General features: G+C 38.3%; 2 protein-coding genes across 3 annotated transcripts; one reads left to right on the top strand and one right to left on the bottom strand.

Annotated features, from left to right (window-relative positions):
• Positions 1-442: 442 nt before the first annotated feature.
• On the bottom strand, positions 443-10,444 carry mtfp1 (mitochondrial fission process 1). The gene is made up of 6 exons (XM_042394986.1): positions 10,366-10,444; positions 6,203-6,330; positions 5,693-5,925; positions 1,089-4,273; positions 751-951; positions 443-636 (listed from the first exon to the last, which is right to left on the bottom strand). The coding sequence occupies exons 1-4, from the start codon at positions 10,433-10,435 to the stop codon at positions 4,207-4,209; spliced, it is 498 nt and encodes a 165-aa protein (XP_042250920.1). The 5' UTR covers positions 10,436-10,444; the 3' UTR covers positions 443-636; positions 751-951; positions 1,089-4,206.
• A 270-nt stretch (positions 10,445-10,714) lies between these two features.
• Positions 10,715-21,087, top strand: lman2la (lectin, mannose-binding 2-like a). Of its 2 annotated transcripts, none has more exons than XM_042394985.1 (9): positions 10,715-10,795; positions 14,158-14,276; positions 15,725-15,842; positions 15,936-16,018; positions 16,159-16,191; positions 16,954-17,115; positions 17,438-17,552; positions 19,242-19,370; positions 19,507-21,087. In XM_042394985.1, the coding sequence occupies exons 2-9, from the start codon at positions 14,193-14,195 to the stop codon at positions 19,647-19,649; spliced, it is 867 nt and encodes a 288-aa protein (XP_042250919.1). In that variant the 5' UTR covers positions 10,715-10,795; positions 14,158-14,192; the 3' UTR covers positions 19,650-21,087. The 2 variants fall into 2 exon arrangements, with proteins under 2 accessions (XP_042250919.1, XP_042250918.1); XM_042394984.1 differs by lacking the exon at positions 10,715-10,795 and adding an exon at positions 12,918-13,839.
• The last annotated feature ends 2,667 nt before the right edge of the window (positions 21,088-23,754 follow it).

Here is a 23,754-nt window from a genome sequence, read left to right on the forward strand (position 1 = left end):
AGTACACCACCAAGTTAAGTATATATATTTTATAGAAAATTCACTTCAATGCCATTTAGACTATTTTCCTTGGGCAGTTAAGTAAATTTTGCCAGTCACTCTCTTAGAAGCTTTGGCTTGAGGATCCAAGAGTATCTTATCGGGCCATTATGTAGATTTCGATGGCATTTCCATTAAGTACAGACCAACAAATACCTGCTCTGCCCCAGTAACACACTGTCCAAAACATGTAGTGATTACAACCACAAGTGATAAAGGCAGTTTAATTTGTATGAATTGTAGAAAAAGAAAATTACATACATGTGGTATATACAGAGTTGTTAAGGCAAAAGGGTTACCATTTTAGGCCATGTCCCATTTATATTCACTTCTCACATCTTTTCTGATGTATTTCTTCAAATTAAAAAAAAGTGTTCATGGACTAAAAACTGACAACTGAGACTTCTTATTGAAGAAAAGGTCACTTTATTCAGATTTAAGGATAACTCTCTTTCTGAGGCTGATAGTGAATCCTGCCTCCTCTCCAGACATACAGGTAGTAGGCCACGCTCAGAGACCCCACTATAGACACCAGCAGGACAGCTGCGACAAGAACCATCTTCCACACGGCTGATTCTCCTCCTTTTTCATCTGAATCTAACAGGAAATAACAAAAAAGGGATCACTTACTGTAGAGGATGTAGTCTCAAATGGACAGTTTAAAGACCCTAATGACTGCTACAGATTGATGCTCTGCTGTTACCAGCCCACCTTGCTCCTTCATAACAAATGGCTCTAATGTAGTTACTAAGGTCTGGTCCTCCAACATCATCTGTTGAAGCACTGCTGGGCTCTCGGGCCACACCACCTCCTCTACTGCTGGAGATTCTCTATCAACCTGTCTATCAACCTCTTCATACTGTGGAGTGTCATCATTGAGAATCCAATGGCCCCGGACGTATCGAGGAATGCCTATGAATATAAATTGTCAGGAGCGTGGTACAGAGGAATAGGTTGATTATTTCTGAATTATTCTTCACATGCAGGTTATAAACCAGTAGATCAAACCATCAGCCAACAAAAGATACATGTTAATATTTGTATCTTACCTGACTGGACATTTGATGGGGCCAAAAGAGCCAAAAACACAAGATTAAGAAGAAGCATGACTGTGCGTACCAGTGCTTGGATTTCCTTTGCCTTTTATGTGTGCACTTCATCTGTTGAATTGGCATCAGCTGTGGCCTCCTGACTCAATCAAGATAAATTACTGCAACAGCACTCTTGTGCTTCAGAGTGCTTCCATCCGATTGGTTAAACCGTCCCCTGAATTTCACCTCTTTTATCTGAAAGTGATGGTAGGTTTCTCAGGAAGTGGAAACAGCCTGCACGAAGAGCAAGTTGTCACGCTGTTGTTTAAAATCTCAAGATGTTCTCATAAGGAGGTCATGCTGCAGATTGTGTTTAGTTACATAATTGCTCATTTTTTCCCAAAACAGAGCGGTCAATCATTATTTCCCAACGCTAAAAAGTGGTTCTGCTTTACTTGTTAATATTTGTGCTGTTAAAGATAAATGCAGGAATGTTAAAAACAGAGCAAATAGCTTATAAAGACTTACTTATGTAACTAACTAAAAGTCTTAATGCTGTTTTGTGATGTTTGAAAAGAGAAATCAGACATGTTGTTCTGTCATTATATAATTTATTTCACAACAGATTTACAAGTTTTTTTTCTCCAGTGTTTGAGAAGTTGTTACAGGAATAGGAAGGAAACTGTGTTCATTGTAAGTGATGGAGCTTTCAACAGTTGCTTTCACATTTGAAAAAATAATCTCCACTTGGTGAACTACTGAAAACGGAACAGAGTTTGAGGTTTGGCAATTTTTCAGTTAAGGCTGAAAGTGTGACTCATATAACCCACTTCCGAACACACCGCCGCATATGAAAATTAGCAAAAATGTTCAGAAAAAAAAAAAAGTGTTACAGTAAACAATTCCTTTTCATTTGCAGCAAGCAACAATAGCAAAAAATACAATGAAGTTCTGAGTGTAAAGTTTGAGATGTTAAAATTGAATATGAATAAGTATGTATGTAATGTAATATGGGATGCACCAATAAGACTTTTAAATCAGATGATTTGACGTGTCATAGCAGAGTAATAACATTAATAATAGGTGCATTCAGTTGAGGCATCCCAGTTGCAGAGCACTGGTAGTACACTTGCTGACTGGTAGGGCTTACTGGGACACTTAAGCAAACTATGTGTAGATTTTTGATTTTGAAGCCTTTGTTATTTACATCTGTGCTTTTCCTGCTACGGCAAGTCAAATGTCAGGCAAGAAAAAAGTCTATACTTTTATACTTACTTAAGGTAAAAGTAAACATAACAATATTGCTGGTATTCACTGAAGCCTTAACCACATACTAAATTGTTAGCCAATAAAAAATAAGTACTGTTCAATAAAACTGGCCTGATTTGGTTATGAAATAATGTTAAATAGGTTGCTTTAGTACCAGCAAGTAAAAACATCATCATTGGTACACCCCAAGTTTTCACAATCTTTCCTTTCAAGACTTCTCCCTCCATGAAAAAGTGCACCACACCCTCCATAGCAAGGAGAAAATGGTGTAATGCAAACATATTAGTTATTGCTAAAATGGTATACTGATGGTAACCGTTCCCTTTGTAGTATGTTCTTTGTCTTAGTGACAGCTAATCCAAATTTCAAGCCACATTTTGTATCAGGTGTCCCTTCATTTTACAACATTTAACATACTTTGCATATCTTATTTCTAAAGTGGAAGAACAATCCCTTTAATTCGCAAAGTACACAAAGACTTGTACACAAAGAATTCTTTCCCTTGCATAGTTCAGCATGAGCTACAGTATATTACTTTGCTCCTTGAAGAAAAGCCTTGGTAATAATAGATTTACAGTATCTGTACATTTCTTACTTAATCCCTTAAACCGTTTTCTGCATAGGTACTACACTGGCCTCCACAATTATTTGAGAAGTGCAACACTAAATTAAATATACTTGGACTAGATGGAGAACTCTACTTTTCTACATCACCTGTTTAATTTATACAGTCACAGGTTAAAGTTTATTGGGAGAAGAAGTATCATATTTCAAGGTCTGATGGTTTTATCTATTTTTCAGCTATAATTTACTCTAACTGTATACTCCATATCACGCTGTCTATAAATAAAGTCTAAAATTTGTTATACATGTCAGAAACTATTGTGTATCATGGTCAGACTACAAGAAGTTACAGTATTGTGCATTAAGAACATCTGACTATGACCAACAGTTTAGATATTGGTGATAAATCATTCAAATACTTGTGAGGCTGACTGCACAAGTATGACTTGATGTTACTACAGGTATTCTTAAGTTTAATAGAGCAATAGACCATATATATAGAATCACACTGATTGTAACAATGGTGTGAAAAGACTCCCAGTGCAAACCTTAACAGCTCCCATCACTAACAATAAGGTAGAATGAAACAATGGGGGAAAAAAGTGCATTAGAGAATGCACTTAAAACATCTATTCTGGATAGCAGACACCTTTCTATTCAGCTAGAAACAAAAAACTGAAACATTTTGTATGAGTAAAGAATAAAAGGGAAATCATGGCAAACTGGCTTTTTGGCCTGTCATTACAGTACCACTGAATATGGCTAAAAAACACAGCAAGTGTGGATTTGTATGCAATCTCTTAAACATCCAGACATGAGGTGAGACCAGAGAAACAGCTCATAACTCTAACAGAGGGCAACCTTGGAGGGTTTCTCTGTACAGACAATCTCAGGAATATAACAGTACACTGTATCCCTGCCGAAGAATACCTTAAGAAGCAGTATGTCGCTTTTTCATTCTCAATATTTATACATTTTGTCATACAGCTACATTTCTTTTTGAACATTTTTTTGGTACCTCTACCCAGATTGCCCTGAGAGCTTTAAGTTGAGTATCCCTAGAGGGATAATTCAAGAAACAGGATTTCACTTTTAAGAACTTAACCTGCTTATATAAACTCTGTAATTTTGCAATAAAATCCCTTTAATAATTTCTATCTTTGATGAGCTGTGAAATCTTGCTTCTTGAAATCCATATACATTTCTTTAGTGCTTCACAGTGGTGAATAATCACTACAGGTCTACACAGACTGGACTGGTTTCTACCAGGGAGGGGACAGTCTGCCTTCTGCATGATCCCTCATTATTTGTGCTTCTCTTCCTCATTGTAGACCTTCCGCAGGCTGGAGTCCAGCAGGAAATCCACTGACCTACAGGGGACAGAGAGTGGAAACATTGTGACATTATTTCTGGATCCGTTTCACAGAAGCAGAAGTGAGTCTATGAGACACGTCCGCTTTAGAGAGTTTCAGTTTGTGCAGCTCCCCGTTTGTCAGCAATAGTAGCTGATTTTTTTTTTTCTTTTTTTACTACCTGATAACGAAATGTGAGAGTGTAAGTTTAGTACATTTTATTTGTGTGTATATGTTTCATCAAAACTTGAGAATGTTCTAAAAAATGTTTTTAAAAAGTCTGAGAATGTTGTATTTGTAATACCAGCTCTAAATTAAAAAGTTAAATAAAAATATTAAAGTAGCTGCACTGTTGAAATTTTATATACTCTATACTGGAACTAGGGGTGCAACAAATCATAAAATCACGGTTCAGATCATATCACGGTTTTGAGTCACGCATCGGATCATTTTTGAGATCAACAAAAGTAAAAAAAAAGAAAAAAAAGAAGGAGGAAACAAATATAACTATGCTTTCCATTTATTCTGTAAAACACTTAAAAAAAGGAACTTTCTCCAGTGGACTTTAATGAAAACAATATTCAAGATGTTCGATGTTTAAATAAAATCTTAAAATAAATAAAACATTCAATACTCAATTGTTAAATTAAATTTCAATATGAGGTGTGATATCTTCCTCCTTTCAACATGGTTGTGAATGACAAAATAGCCTGAGGCCACGTCATCAAAACTTGATAACTTACAAACATGAACACGTCTCATCCTGCAGCTCATTGAACAACCCACCAAACAAACATTCACTGGAGAAAAGTGCACTGCTAACGTCAGATAGCAGCTACACATCTAATTAGCTGCAGCACATTTAACAGCGTGTAAACATATCTGAAAACGTCACTTCGGACCCAGTAGATGCTGGTTTGGTCGTTGCTCTTCAAAATCTCTGTTAGCAACACGCTGTCTGTCCATGTAACTACAGTAGTTTATTTACTTTGTCTCCAATAAGACATTAAAGTTTACAGTTAATCCGCGGTTCACATGTGTGCCAAACTGTCGGGGGCAATCCGTATTCGTATACACCACTAACTGGAACCAACGTTTATTTACCAGTATACCTCGCACACCTCTAAGAGGCACATAATGTATTAAGCGGCATGCATTTAGCCAAATCACTGTTAACACAGTAATTTTTTATCAGCATATGCGTGTATTAACTTTTCTTCAGCATGAATTAAACATTATATACTATATCCAGCAGATTAATTACTTAATGACATATCAGTGTTAAACTTGTCAGCAGCTGCTTTGCACTTGAGTGGCAAGTGGAGCTCAAACTGCTAATCACTTGCGGGCAGCCTAACCCTTAAAATGAAAGCTTACATAATGGGCAAGTTACATAATCCTTTCACATTACACATACACACATTCATTTGTGCCAACCTGTCTATAGGAGTAATGATGAAGGGGATGGTGGAGAGGCCGATAGCTGTGGTGGTCCACTTGCGGACGGGCAGGGGCCACCTGGTGGTTCTGCCCAGCAGGTAGAGTGACCCAGCACACACACGGTTGATGGTGAAGCCGGGGATGATCACAGAGGCGAGGGCCTGCCACACGAACGTGTCCACCACTGCCACTGCTACCCGGGTTGTCTTACCTGGGTTGTCCCCATGTGCCTTAGGGAACAGATGGACAATCAGAAAATGAGTTGATGTACGTTTTACTGGTATCTTTGACTGGCTTACATGAAGGCTCAGGGTTTTACCATAGATTAGTAACATCTAAAAAACTAACAGGATGAATTCATTTGAAAGATAGCAGTCAAATACCAAATACAGATGGTAAAAACACAATACCACTAGTAGTTTGGGACTTAAACTCAACTGTAAGTGGACCTACAGTTCTAGTGTGGTTGTTTTAATCCATTTTTATTTGGTAATGGTTGAATCTTACCACAGCTGCTTTCTTCCCTTTGTCCACAGCATCAGCAGTGACGTAAGCAGTGGCCACAGCATAGCTGCCCCATACGAAGCTCACTGGCACCAGGGCACGGAAAGCCTCCCCAACCTCATTTGCATAGCCTGTAGGAGTAAATACATAAATGTAGATCCTGCAAAAACCATCTAAATGCGTCATAAATGTAGTTAGCTGCCCTCAGGTCCAGGAAAAAATCATTTGTCCTATATATTTATTAAAATAACAATTGAGTTTTAGAACCATTTGGAGCAGTTCATTAAATATTCAAAAGGTCAGTTTTTTAATTTTTTATCCCCCAGATTCCAGTACATTAATATTATCCTGAAACATACAAGGAGCGAATAAACATTAACTTCCTCTCTGACATTGTCTCAGTGAAAAAGAAGAGCAACATTTGGAAAATTATGCAATATCCACTCCACAAGGGTGGAATGACATAGATATCCTTGATCTCTTATTAAGAAGTCACCTGTGCCATCTCCACAGTACATGTAAATCAGTGGTAAAATTACCTACAGTCACACGGGAAGCTTTATCTTTAGTTCAATGACGTTAGAACCATCAGAGCGTGGTGGAGTCATATTCTGCTGCTGCTGTAAAGTACGACTCTATCACTGTTACTGCAGGCAAAACTGAGGCTCCTGTGCAAACAGTGCACTTTACTGTCCTACCTGTACAGAGGGATAAGCTTATGTTACAAGCGACAATGTCACAGCCTGTTAAACACAGCTTGGTGACAATTTATTATCTCCTCAACAATAATTGTCTAAATAAATAATGTAATCATCGGAGGTAATAGTAATACACAATGCCCACAAAGTCACTGTTTAAGCCAATCAAATTATGATACATTTAGGACATTGATGTGTTTATTATTCTCATTATCATTTTTAGTAGATTACCAAAAGACTACATGTTTATTTCAAGAAGCTAGAATTATCACCATTTCCTGCATGATGATGAACTAATGCTATTATCACAGTTTGAGTACATAGAAATATTCAGAATATGTTTTGAGCTTGTAAAAAGTTACATTATTGATATTATAGTAAGCCTGTGCAGATTCTAGATAGACAGTCCCAACCCAGCCCTACTCTCCAATAAAACTTGTATTCATGTCCACTACTACATTAAAGTTACCTTTCACACAAGCACACACACACACACACACACAGTGATACACATTACTGCCAGTGGTTTCACACTATTTCATTGATCTGCAGGTGGTTGTAATTCACTGAGGAAAAAGCAGCAATGCCTCATGAAAGGCAGTGAAAAAAAAAGCTGCTAGCAAGTCTCAAACTTCTGGAAATAAATCATCTTTGCAAATGTTTTATGTGGAAGAAAAAACACTTCACATATTTATTAGACCTACACATGAGACACTGAATGTCAACTAGTTTTGGTTTGTTTGTTCATGCTGATGTTTCCCATTAATTAAGATACTGCACAAAAAGCTCCTTGTAGTATTTCACTATCTCATAATTCAACACATTATGGTAATTGCTAAACTTTTGTTTCTGAACTGTTTTAAGCATTTCACTTAAAATGGAGCCTTTAATAAAAAAAGGTGCTTCCATGGCTACGGTGAATGCATCAGTGAGCAAATCACATGACAGTTTTGGTTTTGTTTTGTTTTTCTGTTATCTCTAAGCAGCAGCCAAAGACTATATCAAACCCTTTGAACTCACAAAGTAATTGTTATGAGTCATGTTTAGGGCTGAGAAATACCCAACCAATGATTATGACTCCAAACTCAGCACTGCCTGCTACCACAAGGACATTTTCAGGCCACTTTTAGGTTTCAGGAAAAGAAGAGAGGCAAATTCTGCAGATCAAAGCAAAAAAAAAAAAAAAAAATCACAGCTGCAATAAGTGCTTATAATTCAAAATGTGTGTAAGTGGAGTTAAAGCTTACACTGTGCAAAGTCCTGAAAACTGTGGAAGTGAAATGGTATAATATCCACTTAAATAAGATGGTTTTTAAACCTACATCTTAAATACTGATGTAATAGACAAAAACTGTAGAAAAAAATTGGCATCCCTGAATAATAATGAATTCATTTTCTACAAGGAATAGTCAAAATATATGCTGTGAAAAATACATATTGACTGAAAAGACAGCAATGGGAGTTTAAAGTGTCAGTTTTAGCTCTAGGCTGTCTGGTTTAATACTGTAGCAGTTAAAATAACAGTAAAGTTAACTACTGGATTTGAAACTCCTGAAGCCATTGTGAGTACAAGATGATACTAGTATGATAACAGAGTCTAGATAAGATTATCTTCCGGCAAGGCACTCAGTTAATAATAAAATGTGCCAAGCCCTGGTGTAATAGGCTGGGGCCCAATTCTGACCAGTAAGCACAGGCTTCAGATTACCCTTCGTGATTCACTATTTGCCCTGTGCCCAGCAAGGCATGAAGGTGTGTTTGACAGAGAATGTGTGCGGTGACATGACGTTGATGGTAGGAGAAACATAAACAGAAGAGATAAGGAATGACAGAGAGCGCAGGTTGCGGGATAGATGTGAAGGCTTGGAGGGTGAGCGATAAAAAAAAAGACGTTCAGAGAGTTGCAATAACAGCGCCTGACAGCCAGAAAATGAGAAACATAAAGATGAACTGTCCACTCAACAACCGTATCACGTTTCTGATCTACAGCATGTCAGTTCTGCTGGATTGTTTACCAATAGTGGAGTTTTGGAAGTGACCCAGACAACAACACCTTGTGAGAAACTGTCAACACAAGGACGTCCAGCAATCCTCTTTATCTCACCTCTAAGGTTATCCACCGACAATTAGCCTGCTGTGCGGTGTATATGGGGTGGCGATGCACGCGCGCACACACACACACACACACACACACCATATTATCTGAGGAACAGTCAACTCCTCAGGACAGACAGCTGAAGTGACATCAACATTTTTCCATAAGGGAATTTCTTGAAGTTCCTGCTCGCTCAGTTGGCTAAAGCGGCCACATTTCAGGTTAAATCCAGTCTGTGTTACATAATCACCATTACAGCTGCCATAATAGTAAAAGATAATCTGTTCCCAACATGCTAAAGAGTTCTGGGGGATTAAAATTCAGAATTTGTACAGACGCATCAAGTGTACGTAACCATTTAAAATGATAAAATATAATATACATACAAGTAATTAATATGAAATAATAGTATCTAAGACAAATACAACAGGAGAACTGACAACTTTTAATTAAAAAGTAGGATCTTTTCATTTTAATTACCCACTTAATAATATTTTTTTACTATTCTATTCATTTCATTGTTCAACTGTTTACCAATCTCAGGTACAATGGGATTACTGGTTTAGAAATGTGGCTCATAATCAGTCAAAAATCACACAAAAATTAAAAACAGAATGTAGGCTATAGGAATATTTTTTTTGTTTGTTTTCTGTTTCTGTTAACATGCTGCTCAATGTAGAGATACAGAGACTGACAATAAAGATAGAAAAGCAAATCATTTATGATTTTTTGAAGGAGATAAACAGATTTGCATGACATTTAATTCTAAGTAAGCCATGGAGCAGGTCATGTAAGTCTGTGGGTGAACAGCCAACACTTTGACAACTGCTGCAGCACAAATGCCCTTCAGGCAGGTGACTGCATGCTGTTTCAAGCCAGCAGATCACTGGTGCTCCTTTAAGAGAGACCCTGCTGTTATCAATTGCAGAATGAAAGCAGGTAAAGGGGGCACTTATACTAAGTTGTTGTGTCTGTTAAACAGTGACGGTGTCTCAATTACGAGTCTGGACATGCTTGCAGGCGTTTCTTCGGTGTCGTGTGAGTCACTGTCTCCTCATGCTAACGTCACACAAAGATAACTCTACCTAGCTTTATATAAGTAATAGTTACTTACATAAAGCAAACAAAAGCGTGCAACAACGATATTGTTGTCCAGTCGTGGACTTCGTCCGCTATGTCCTGCGGTAACAAAATGTCCTTCAACAGCCAAGTTTGCTATAAATAGCTGTTTAACAGAGTAGTTAGCCGGCGATGCTACCCTCTAGCTCGCTAGCACACAGCTCCGGTGTCACGACAGCTTTAACGTTAACTTATAGTGTGTTCAGGGAACATCGGACTGAGCTGCCAGAAAGGTCACATTTAACACGACATACCTAGGAAGCGGACCCATGTATCGCGGTAAATGTCGACTGTTTTGCTCGTTTTTTCTTCAGTGGGATCCATGCCTTCCTGTTCCTTTTCCTACTCCATCCATCGATGCTTTACTACATGAATCCGGGTGTGAATTCCGACAGACAGCAGGGACCGTGAAGGGGGCGTGATCTTAGCTACAGCATCCAACCGGCTGCAAACGTCCTACCACAGACTGAATATAAATATGTCCCTAACTGGACACTGGGCGGCAGTAAAACTGCTGCCCGTCTCTCTTGCACAATATGTACTTCTTCTTTTTCTTCTTCTTTGATGTTTAACAGCAGCTGGCATCTATATTGTTGGATTACTGCCATCTTCTGGAGTCAATTAACCCCTACAGTATCAGCTGATCAAGCATCTTCTGCCCTGTCCAATATCACCTCACTCCAGGCAAGTACTTTAATTATGCTCCTCTTATCCCTAATCTTTCCATTTCCCCCATCATGTCCTCTCTTTTTGACATATATTTATTGCAGTTGATGATAATGTTAATGATGTTCTACAGTTTCTGATATCTGATACTGTTCACAAAGACCGGTTGGATGTTCACTTATAACATGACCTTTTCTTTCCTTTTTCCTTCCTACTCTATTTTGAATTGAATGTAAATGTCTCCCCCTTATCTCCTGATCACACAGTATGTTGTGGCTTTCTTTCTCATTTAAAGATCACCCCCAGATATGTTTAACATATATTTAAAAATGCTTTGAATAATAATTTGCATCTGATGTGTTTTTTTCCCCCACAAATTACCTCATTAATTCCCCTACACTCAAAAATGTGTTTTTCTTCTTATTCCTACAGTTGAATGTTTGAGCCTCACTGTGCAGAATGATGTATGTGCAGAGTTTGACACTAGAAGGCTGTTTTCACATTCATCTGCTGAAAAGTGGAAAGTTTCTCTGTACTCAATGAATATCAGATTTTAAGGGGTGGGCCTGCAAGCATGATTTGTGACTAACAAATAGTTTGGAAGCCAATTCTGGTCCAATGTTCAACTCACAGAAGTGTGATGTGGAAACTTGAAGCCTCCAGTGCACATAAGCCTAGCTTTGACTTTGCAGTGAAGTAGGAGACATCTTGAATCCAGCAGTTAAACTTTTTGGAAGAAGATATTGTATTATATACATCTTGAAATATGTTCGGAGGGGATCTTTAAAATGACATGTAATCCTTCTCCCACATTTAAAAATTCCAGAATCTATGAAAATATGTATTATTCCAGAGTTCAACTGCTGGATGCAAGATGTCTCCTATATCACTGAAAAGTCCATTTCCAGTGTATGTGCACTTAAAGTTTCCACATCATGCTTCAAACCAGCTGTGATGTCACAAATCCTTCTCATAAGCACAGACCTTAAATTCAGATTTAAGGTGAGCACATAGAAACTTTCCCCCTTCAGCAATTGAATGTGAAAATAAAGTTCTAGCGATAAACTCTGCACATACATTATCAACACTGTGAAACAGGCACAAGAAGAAAAACACATTTTTGAATGGAAGGGGACTTTAACTGTTATGAGATAACACACACATACCACTTTTCACAGGGATTTGTGGAGATTAATGTCAGTAAATTCAATAAGCACTTGTTTGTAGATCTGTATCCTATTTTATTAACTGAGTTCACATTTTGTGCTGGCAAGCACTGACGTATAACATATTTTAATGTCTGGAGATGTTTTTTTACATTTTTATCATTTGTACTGGCACAATATTCCGTTAACAAGCTCATGTAGAACAGAAAAAACACCATCAGTGTGTGTTGGCTTTTGAAAGAGGCAGAATCACCTGTATAAAAACACCCATATGATGAACCTTAAAGGCCCTTGGTTCACTGTTTGGGAATATGCACTACTATAACACAATGTAAACTGCATTTTTACCTAATTTGAGGCAATGTTGTGTCAAATTGCCCTGTGCCAAAATCTAATTTCAAATGAAGAGGCTGCATTTTTTTCACACTGGACTAAATGTCAGTCTGAATGTGGCCTACCAGACAAAACAAACAAACAAACAAACAAAACAAAAAAAAATATGGGTTAGTCTTCTAGCTGTCAGAGCTCAGGTTGGTTTTCAAAATATAATAAAGCAGCCATGTCTACTGTACCTGATGGGTACTTAAAGGCAACGCAGCACAAGCACAATACAATGGGAGTGTCAGGAAGTGGGGGGTAGTGGGCCATAATTCAATCACGCCCCAGGGGCCCCCTAGCAGGTTAATCTGGCTCTGCATATGGGACATTTTATAGATTGACTATATGAGAAAGACAGTTCAGAAGAAGGACCTAAATGAAAGAGGTTGGGAGGAGGAAAGAGAGAAGCATGGTATTTTATTTTAGGGTAATAAAGGACTGGTTTACCAGCTGAGACAGATTTACAGAAGAAGAGAATAAAGCAGCATTGTCCTAAAAGCCAGACTAATGTAACTAAGTGTATAAAACCTTATCAGTGTGTTTAATTGGAGTATCTTGCATTCTTAAAATAGTTTTCCATATCCCTCTGCTTCCCACAGCTTTTGTGCCATAAAAATATATCATCAGGAGCACATTCATAGCAGATAATTCATAACAGAGCTGTTGATAAAGTTTAAAAATATTGAAACATGTCAAACCAAGGTGGAACCATTAAGAATAAAAATTATACTCCAAATATATGTTGACTCCAACACAGCAAACTTAGAGTTGAATGAATGATATGATGCTACTATAGCTCCAGCTTCAATTTAAGAATGACAACCAGTAATAGGCTAAATAATTATCAAAAGCATGGATGTATTAGAGGCTAGAGCATACATTTTTTCTACATTCAATTAAAACCGATGGTGTTTCAGACAAACTTTCAGCCTTTCATGCAGATAATATAACAGGTATCCTGCTTTATGGACCATGAATGTTCTAGAAACTTATGCAGAAAGGCTGCACCCACAAATAAGACCTGCCACGCGCGGGTTTCCCAAAGAATACCTGGATTAGTATCAAGATTACGATTATTGACATTTCATAGTATAGGCAATTTCTATATTATATTTGCTATCGTTTCACACTTTCAATTTCATACATTAATTGATTTATTCTTACTAAAACCATCAGCTGAAAAGGAGATACATTACAACCAATAAAAATAGTGCATTCTGATTGACAACCAAATAGACCAATGACGACGAGCTATGCAAGACAGCGGACCAATGGGAAGCCTGCTAGCTGTTCAGAGGGGTGAGTTTTGACCTACGATGGCAGCCGACAGCCGGAGCAATCGTTGCAGCGGCTGCAAATCACTATCTAGTTTATTTTCTACACGGAATACAATGCCTTGTAAATCATACTGGACTTTAGCTTTTCTGATTGTTATTGTAAGCCGATGTTTCGCCGACGACGATCACGAAATGGAAGAGTTTCTGAAGCGGGAATATTCCCTTTCCAAGCCTTACCAAGGTATGTTGCCCGTTATACGCTCACTATTCACAGGGGGACAGATGATTCTATTAGCGATCAAATTACATCCATGCTTGAGCTTATTTTTCTCCTAAAATGTCTTCATAATCTGTCTTCTGTCGCTATAACATTCAGCCAAACAAGGCAGCCTATATATTCACACCCTATTTAAAACCTTAACGCTACATTGTGCTTAATTAAAGACCACTGTGCGCTTTTTCATACTCAAGTGGATGTTTTGTGTAGTAACAAAGCAGAGCTGTTTTGAATGTATTGTGCTTTGTCAGCTCTTTGTCATGATGATATTTGTGTGCTCAGGTGTGGGATCTTCAGGCTCCTCCCACTGGGAGCTGATGGGTGATGCCATGGTAACCGCCGACCAGGTGCGCCTCACACCTGACATGCAGAGCAGGCAGGGGGCAGTGTGGAGCCGCCTTGTGAGTATGCACCGTACATCTTACTGGTATTGTCCCAGTGATGTATTTCAAACACTAGAAAGTTGAGCATGGAGGTTCATGCTTGACCTTGGGAACACATACTGCGATATAAATTCTAAACTTAGAGTCCCCCGCCAGTCAAAAAATGTTTTTTTCTTCTTGTTCCTTCGATTGGATGTTTGAGGGTCACTAAGCAGAATGATGCATGCGCAGAGTTTGACACTAGTACCCCATTTGCACACGATACAACAATTGTGGAGCCAGTCGAGGTCTAGTGCGCAACTTACATAAGTGTGTACAGTGCACATACACTGAGAATGGGCATTTCAGTGAAATAGGAGACATCTTGTGTCCATCAGTTAGACTTTTCAAGGTGGCAGTTGGACTTTTTTGTGGAAAAAACATATTAGACACAATTAGTCAAACAGAGTATTTTCTTATGTCGTCAAACATGTCTAGAGGGGATCTTTAATGTTCACTAAGTGAGCTATTCCCAAAGCTTTTAGCTGTATCCCACAGGCTTCCACCTTCCACCTACTAAAAAAGACGACGGGATATAGCTGAAAGTGAACCTTGAGTTTAGAATTTTTATCACAGGTTGAAAAAGTTTTTTATAGTAACAGTCAGGGGACACAAGATGCAGATGGAGGGAGGGTTAGAGCAAGAGGGGTAGGGCTTAACTGGTCTATGTTGTCTTTATAATAGAGATTGTTAAATTAAAAGTATGGGTTTGGTGTATTTAAGGTCAGTGGGAGAATGTTTTAGCAGCTGATTTTTGCTGTCTTTACAGTCCTTAGCTATCACTCAGCAGTTCAGCTATCTGTCCGTCATGTTTTTTGTGATAACCATGTTGGATCTTATCTTGCTCTTACCAAAATAAACACCCTCATCATCATGTGGTATGTCTTATATGTCAACCTATATGCCAACCCAGCTCAACTGAACACTTTATACTTCAGTTTATAGTTAAGTACCTTGCTGAAGGGTTCTGTGACAGTAGTTGTTTACCGTTAACCTTCCATTTGAGTGGACTAGAAACCCTAACCCAACCCAAGGTCTAACCCCAACCACAGAGAGCAGCACTGTGGGAAAATATTTGATGGGAAACCAGACTGTTACGCAACACCAGTTCCAGTCAGGTCCTCGGGGTTTTAATGGCTCGACCCAAGAGTGCCATCCCAAATCAAAACTATCGATTTCCTAGAGCCCGAGGTGACATCTTCAAATTGCTTGTTGCAACCAACAATCTAAACCTAACTCAACAATATTCAAGTTTCAATTGTAAAAAACAGAGAAAGGCAGCAAATCCTCACATCTGAGAAGCTGCTAATGTGGTAAATCTGGCATTTTGCCTTGAAAAATTACTGAAATGAATTAATTATCAAATTTGTATTTTTTTGTAGATTGATTAATCGATTTGTTTCAGCTTGATGTATTTGTCTTTCCAGCCTTGCCATCTTAAGGACTGGGAGATGCAGGTGCACTTTAAGATTCACGGACAAGGAAAGAAGAACCTGAATGGTGACGGGTTGGCTATTTGGTATACTAAAGAACGCATGCGGAAAGGTAAATGTTATAAGACATAGTATTGACCTAAACTTACTTCTTATCTATTTTAAAACACAGTTTTTTATACTCCGTCATCTCATTCATGCACAGGTCCCGTGTTTGGAAATGTAGACAACTTCACTGGCTTGGGTGTTTTTGTGGACACGTATCCCAATGAGGAGAAACACATAGAGGTATGCTGCGGTACCATTGCGTAGATCTCACATGTTTTGTGAAAGTAAAAGAGAGTTAATGGTTATAATGGATGAGTGCATCTGCAGATTTGTGTAATGGGGCTGTCTTTATGTTCTTTTGTGCAACCATTTGGAGACAGGCGCAGAAGAAGAGATACACTCCTCGCACACAGGTAACCTTTGGATCGTGCACGTGTGACCTCAACCCATGTTATACAGCCTCCATTAGGCCTTAATCGTGTTTCTCCGACTGTAAAAATACTATTAACTTTTTAAAAAATCACTGCACCAGACTAAATGTGTGATATGTTTTGTTTGTTGTTGTTTTTTTGTCCCCTGTATGGTTGTTGTGTGGTTGCTGCTAAGTCTTAATCAGAGTAGCATGCATTTTACAACGGTTATAAAACTAAACTATTAAAAGATGATAGGAATTGATATATGGAAGCAATATTAGAGAGAAGCCAAGCAACAAAATTTGACATTTAAGTGACATATTTAATGCAAGTTTGTAAATATGAGTTTTTAAGATTCAAAGTAATGAAAAGCATAACTTCTCTGCGCCGTCTTGCAAAGCCTGCTTGTTCTAATATTAAAAGTATTAAGGTTATTTGTCACAAAATTGTCAGATAAACAGTAGGGATTCTCCAATAACCTGGTTCCAGTCCTGCCAAAAGACAAAATAAAGACAAAAACCACATAGATTTTGTATAGAAATCTCCTTTGACATTGCACTGTAACTGTGAATATAAACATCCCCGCATGACTCCAGGCTTCAGAGAGGCTATTAAACTGTGACTATAAAGTGTGAACATCCCACTGATGAATAAAAATTACCATCACTTCTCAGTCCTCTAATAGCGCAGGATAAGGGACCAATTTAAATCAAAAACGTTTTCCTAATCTCTTTAAATTTTTTTTCCTCCTGTGACCACAAGAGGATCTTCCCCTTCGTCCTGGCCATGGTGGGGAACGGCAGCATCAGTTATGACCACGAGCGGGACGGACGGCCCACAGAGCTCGGTGGCTGCAACGCCATGGTTCGCAACCTCAAACATGACACCTTCCTCTTCATCCGATACATCCGCCGAAGACTCACGGTGAGAGAATCCCCATCTTAGCACATGCAGACACTTCCTCATGTTCTCAACTGTCCAACCTGTTATTAGTCTACACTGGGCGGGGTGACTTTGAACGGGTAATATTGATTTAAACATACGTGCTCTTTTACAGCAACGCCCTGTTTGTGGTTACACTGAAAAATCAAATACCAATAATCTAACAAGAACAGACACAAACAGAACAGAATAATATAAATATCTTGATTTTTAGGCGGAACTGTAGATTATTTTACAACACTGGTGTGCAGTTTCTCTAAAGCAGCAAATGTAAAACCTAAGATGGCAATTTTTCAACAACTAGGTGATGATAGACATCGACGGGCAGCACGAGTGGAGGGACTGCCTCGACATACCCGGGGTGCGGCTGCCCCAAGGCTTTTATTTCGGAGCTACTGCGATCACCGGAGACCTCTCAGGTGAACAGCTTCCACTTGCAGATGCAGATGTGATTAATATCAAAGACAATTTAACAGGAACACATTTTATGATACACTATACTGTACTATGAGTGATGGGATCCTACATGAACAGTTTTGGTTATTCCACATGAGAGATTTCCGGTTTTCTCACCGGTTTGAAGTGGGCGGGGCTTAGCTGGGTACAGGTGATGTAACATACTTCCACGCACCTAGAAGGATTTAGGTTGTGTACTCACTGTCAATCAAATCTGATCAATCCACACCCACACAGTCATGATGAAGCACGTTACCAGAATTTTGAGTGTCAGACTCTTAATAATGCCTAAAACTGCTGTATAAAGACAAACTTATATACTCGTATGCAGTACTGCACAAAAGTTTTAGGCACTAAAAGTTAAGTGAGGATGCTTTCAAAAGTAATGCCATGAATAGTTTTTATTTGGCAATTAATTTCATACAAAGTTCAGTAAACAGACAAAACTAAATGAAATCAATATTTGGTGGGGACCACACCATCTGTTGCAGGACTCCTTGTTCTTCTTGTCCATGAAAATAGTTCTTTATGACTCTGGTTGTATGTTTGGGGTTGTTGACATGCTGCAGAATACATTTGGGACCAATCATACGCCTCCCTCATGGTTTTGCATAATGGATAAGCATCTAAACATGCCTAGAACTTTTGCACAGTACTGTATATATATATATATATATATATATATATATATATATATATATATATATATATATATATATATATATATATATATATATATATGTGTACACTGTACGCCTCAGACCTTTCTGGGGGCTTTCAAGGCTTAATCATGAATAAAAGCATGACCCGTGACTGCTTGATTCACTAACAAAGAACCCTATTTAAAACAAAACAGCCTTATAGTCAGACTGAATTGCTATTTATTTTAACTTTTACCATATGAACAGCTGAAACAAAGCAGCATGTGTGTAAGAACAAATTCAGTGTCCTCACAGTTGAACGGTTGGGGTCTTCATTAAACTACTATCCCAACCTTTTTAAATCTCAAATATAATTTTAACTGTATTATGTGGAGTTAAATTTTAGGTAACTCAGCATGTTCCAGTAAATCATTAAGCTTTGCCTTATTTAACTAAAAAACCATGTGAGCTTTATTTGAATCAAAGCAGCTCTGTTTTAAGATTGAGATCCAAAAAAGTATCAATGACAACAACGTGGTCTGAGTGTCACACTAAAATGTTTATATTCCATCTCAAAATTAAATAAAACTCAAGATTGTCTAAAGTTTTATTTTCACTCAGCCTTGCTTGACAGAACACATGCTGTTTCTGCTCTTTATAGTGAATAAAATATTAAAGCCCTTACTGGATGATTGGAAAACCTTTGTGCAGCAAGTTGGTATTTTAGTTTATAAATACCCAGTTTATTCATGAAAATAACATATTTTACATTTCACTGAGAATACCAGTTCAGTCAGAGACACTTGAGTGAAGGAATTTACAATTTATAGTTGGTTACACAGTTAGATTTGGCAAAAATAGGGAGCTGTCTGCCTAAACTAACGCAATCCCTTTGTTTTTCACTATGAACATTTCTACTGGAAATGTGAAACCTTCTAATTGATGCATCATGTGTTGTTTTTTTTTCTTAATTTCTTTCCTTAATCATATTTTCCAAATCTGAATTTATAGATAACCATGATATAATTTCCCTGAAACTCTACCAACTGACGGTGTTGCGGAGTAAAAAGGAAGAGCAAGAGGAGGAGGAGGAAGAGGAAATAACCATACCCAGCGTAGATAACTTTGACCTACTCAGATGTAAGACACACACACACACACACACACACACACACACACACACACACACACACACACGTATTGTGGAATTCCATGAATTCACTCCTGTCAGATGATTGATCACCTTTCATCTCTCACTCCCTGTCCTCTCTTCAAGTGGGTCAGGTTGAAGAAGGGATGAGTGGCATCGCTATTTTCTTCACCGTGCTCTTCTCCATGCTGGGTTGCATCTTCCTCATCGTCATCGGCCTGGTGGTCTACAGCCACTGGAACGAGAGCCGACGCAAGCGCTTCTACTGAGGAAGAGGGAGGGAGAGAGGAAAAACAAAACAAGGAGACAGTGATTGTGATAACTGCCTGCAGTCCACGGACCCAACTGCACTGAGACGAAAGTGAGATCCCGCTGTCGGCCAGTAGAGCGCAGCAGGGTGTTTTTATCCTGCCGACAAAACACTTTTGACAGCAGAGTATCACCTGCCACAAGAAGCCATTCTCCAACTTTTGCCATTGGTTCGTTATGAAGCTGTAGGAGGACTTTAATTTTACACATCCTCTGTCCTCAGATCCTGCCTGATACACACCAACTGGGCCTTACCATCTCCACCTCTGTGCTTGTTACACGGCAGACATGCAGTATATTACATGACTTCTTCTGAGCAGCTACATTTTCTTTTTTTTATTACCTTTCGCTGCATTTGACTTTCCACTAATTTTCAGTGCACTGATATTGATTTTATGACTTTGAGAAATATATATAAGTATCTGATGATGTGTTCCTACTCATGCTTCGTTAACCAAACGTCACTGAAAACCCCACCGTACCCAATCATTTAGAGTCTGTGTATGTATATAATATACATATTGTGTATATATAGTATTCTGCATATTCTTATCCTGTAGTTGCTGTACTATGCATGGTTTGTTGAGGGTTTGTTTTTATTTTTTAAATCATGGAGGCTACCACCGTTCTTTGTTTACATCCTCTGTCTCATTGATGCATGTGCTGGTGGCAAAGATTTGTATGTTTCGGAGGAATATTTAATTTCCTTTAAATAGAATTTTTATGTATATATTTGAGAAAAATTTGAGAAAATGTATCAAATTTCTTGATCGGTACAGAGCAAATTCTTTTAAATGTATTTAAAAATAGATATATTTAATGTCAGAATAGGAGCTTTGCACTGAAAGGCAGCGTGGGGACGATTAAAGAGGATTTAAACTTATTTATTACAGCTGTATTCCCCATCGCTGATACTTTTTATCTGCATATTTAATACAAAAATGACTGAAAAATGTGTTTCTTTTGTGTTATATGTAAAAACATCACGTCTTGTTTTTGTGTTGAACTTGCGGTTTTGCAGTGGTTTGAACAAACCTGCTGATTTGGCCTCAGGCTGCCTCTTTTCAATCTAAGCGTTAAATCGGTGGCTGACCAGCTGTTGTTGATTCAGCCTCGTCTTCTTCTACATGCTCTGGATATGGTTCCACGCCTTTGTCATCATCATTGATCTTTTGCGGTGCATTGTTTTTGATGTGTGTGAGGACTTCCTCATTTCCTGTAGCCACTTTGACAACCGTCCTACCTTATTTATATTTGTTTTATTATTTGTTTCCTTTTGTTTCTTGATTTGTATGAAAACTGTGTGCCTCATGTATCCATTCACTGACTCTCATCTACATTTTCTAATTCTTTGTTCTGAACTATTTGCATTGCCTCATTAAAGACCGAACAAGAACACTGACCTTGTTTTGACCTCTGAGGGATTGTAGAGTTACTGTGGTTGATCTACATTTATCTTACGTTCTTTCTATCTAGAAGACAGATAACTTCCAGAGATGCATATAGTGCACTATAGACCTCATTTAAACTTGCACTGTGTGCAGGCAACAACAAGTTGTGTTAATCAAATTTTTTTCATTATGTAACATCCCGTCAATAATTAAGGCTAACTGCCTGTGGCTCTGTCACATGCTAGGGTGGGGCTCCACTCTCACTCCCGGGGCCGAGATCTGTTTCTTTTTGAACACTTCAAAGAACAAGCTGTTACCTTAACGACACGCAAGGATCCAGCAAGAGGAAACTTGTGGTCAAAGGATAGGTTCACAAAAAAAGTTGGGTCTTAAAACAACAGTCAGGTGTCCATATGAACGCTGAAAGAGATTTTCCTCGCTGTGATTGTTCTTCCTGTTTATACTGGCTATTAAAAGATGTGCTTTCAATGTAAGTGATGCGAGCCAAAATCCACAGTGTGTCCACACAGTCATTTTGTACAAAAATGCATTTAAGTTTGTCTGAAGCTTATATGAGGCTTCCGCAGTCTGAGTTAGTCATTATCAAGTGGATATCTGACACATTTACAGTCTTTTTAGCATCAAATTCCCTCTTTGTTTCCCTGTTGAGCTGCAGTGGAAGTATAGTAACAAAAGGATGAACTGTAGCACTAAAAAGACTAACACTGAAAGATATTTACTTGATTTGACTCATTTGGAGGCTGAAGCTTCATATTAGCCTCAGATAAACTTTTAAATATACTTTTGCACAGAATGAGGCTTGTAGATTTTGGCTCCTATCACTTACATTGTTAGTGCTTTATGAAGGGATCTTCTAATGATCAATATGAACAGGAGGATTGATTATGGAAAGAAAAACCTACTTCAATGTTCATTTGGGCTCCTGACTATTGTTTTAAAACTAACTTGGAAAAATTGTGAATCCGTCCTTTAAACGGATGAAAGCAAACAAATAAGTCAAGAAATGACACAAGGCAGTCAGTTGAGTGCCAATGTTTGTTTTATTAAAAAAATAAAATACAAATGATGACCCAAACAGTACACAGCAGACTTCTTACTAAACCCAAAGCATTTCTATCTATCATTCAGTGCTTTTTTTTTCCTCTTTTTTTCCACTTTACTCATTTTGGCTTGTTTAAAGATAGAAAAACAATGTACAAAGAGTCTAGTTTGTGTTTGTAGATGCCTGCTTCCTTCTCAAGCTGGGGTGTCTCTCATTTTGGCAAAAATGAAAAAAAAAAAACAAAAAAAAAACAAAACCCACATAGCTCAACCATGGCGCCTCCATCTGTTTGGTATTATCAATGGTTGAGAACAAAAAAAAGCATAGTTTCCAGTTTCTTGACAGAAACAATCACACTGATAACCGAGATATTGTTTCAGAGTGTTGAGGGGTCCCACAAAGCATTCCTGTATTACCCCGACGTCCCCTGGTCTAACGTAAGCTGACTGTGTCCCGTGTTGAGGTCTTTCATATGTATAATATACAAATTTCGAAACGTATTGTGTTTATAATAACTGAAGATTAAAGGCAACAGTTAAATATTCAGTCAGTGAAAAGTCTTCAAGGTGGAAAAAGAAGAAAGCTCTTGTTTAAAAAAAAAAAAAAGAACAAAAACAGAGAAACCGGACACATTGAATTAGTGCAACAAAATTGAGGGATGGAAAAAGTGGTGAACAGACCAAAGATACCAAAAAAAAGAAATCATCCAACAAACACAATATATTCAACTTTCTCCTTCGACAGCTTAATAATGCGGTTTATACATAAGTCATGAGTATAAAGAGTTAGTGGTTGAGGAGGCAGGCAAACTGTATTTCTACTGGAAAAAGCCAAAGGAGGGGAGGAAAAAAAAAAAAAAAAAAAAAAAAAAAAAGAATATATAAACCAGAATGGCTTTTTAACTCAAGCCCCTCAGCCGACACTGAAGCATACATACTCACCACATCGTTGTAGTAGCGTTACAAGTACTTTTTTTTTTTTTTTACTTTTTTTTCTTTTATACAAGTTTCTTAAACAAATACATATACATAGACCAACCAGAAGAAGAGATTACAGTACAGTGCAGTGCCACAAGTACTGAGAGTTATATTGCTAGTACTGGTGCCCACAGACGCATGACAGAGAGAGTGAGAAAGGGGGTCGCAGCATATAACAGTAGGTTTATGTTTTTGCATAGCCTAGTTGAGTAAAGTACAATACGCTACAGAGATGCGTGATGCAGAAACAACATCAGGCGACAACAGGGGGTGGAGGGGGTGGAGGGTTGGGGGGGTGGGAGAACAATAATCGTGGAACAACCGCTTTGGCTTTATGAGACTGGTGGGTCATTTAAAATTCTAGCACTGCTTGTTAAAAGATAACCCTGAGAGTGGGAAACCAAACCGGCCATCGACATGGCTACCGCACACACACACACACACACACACATACACATACACGCACATACACACAAACGTTGAAGACAGTGATGGATCCTTGTAGCGTGGAGATGGCAGCGACTTTGGTTAGAATATATTCTGTCAACTGCATGGGTGGATGTGTCCTGTGCCCCCCCCCTCCCTCCCCGCCCCCTGCTGAGAAAAAACAAACAGCTGCGGCGTGTCTGTTACC

This window comes from Thunnus maccoyii, chromosome 19 (genome assembly GCF_910596095.1).
Source record: "Thunnus maccoyii chromosome 19, fThuMac1.1, whole genome shotgun sequence".
In the NCBI taxonomy this organism is placed as follows: domain Eukaryota; kingdom Metazoa; phylum Chordata; class Actinopteri; order Scombriformes; family Scombridae; genus Thunnus; species Thunnus maccoyii.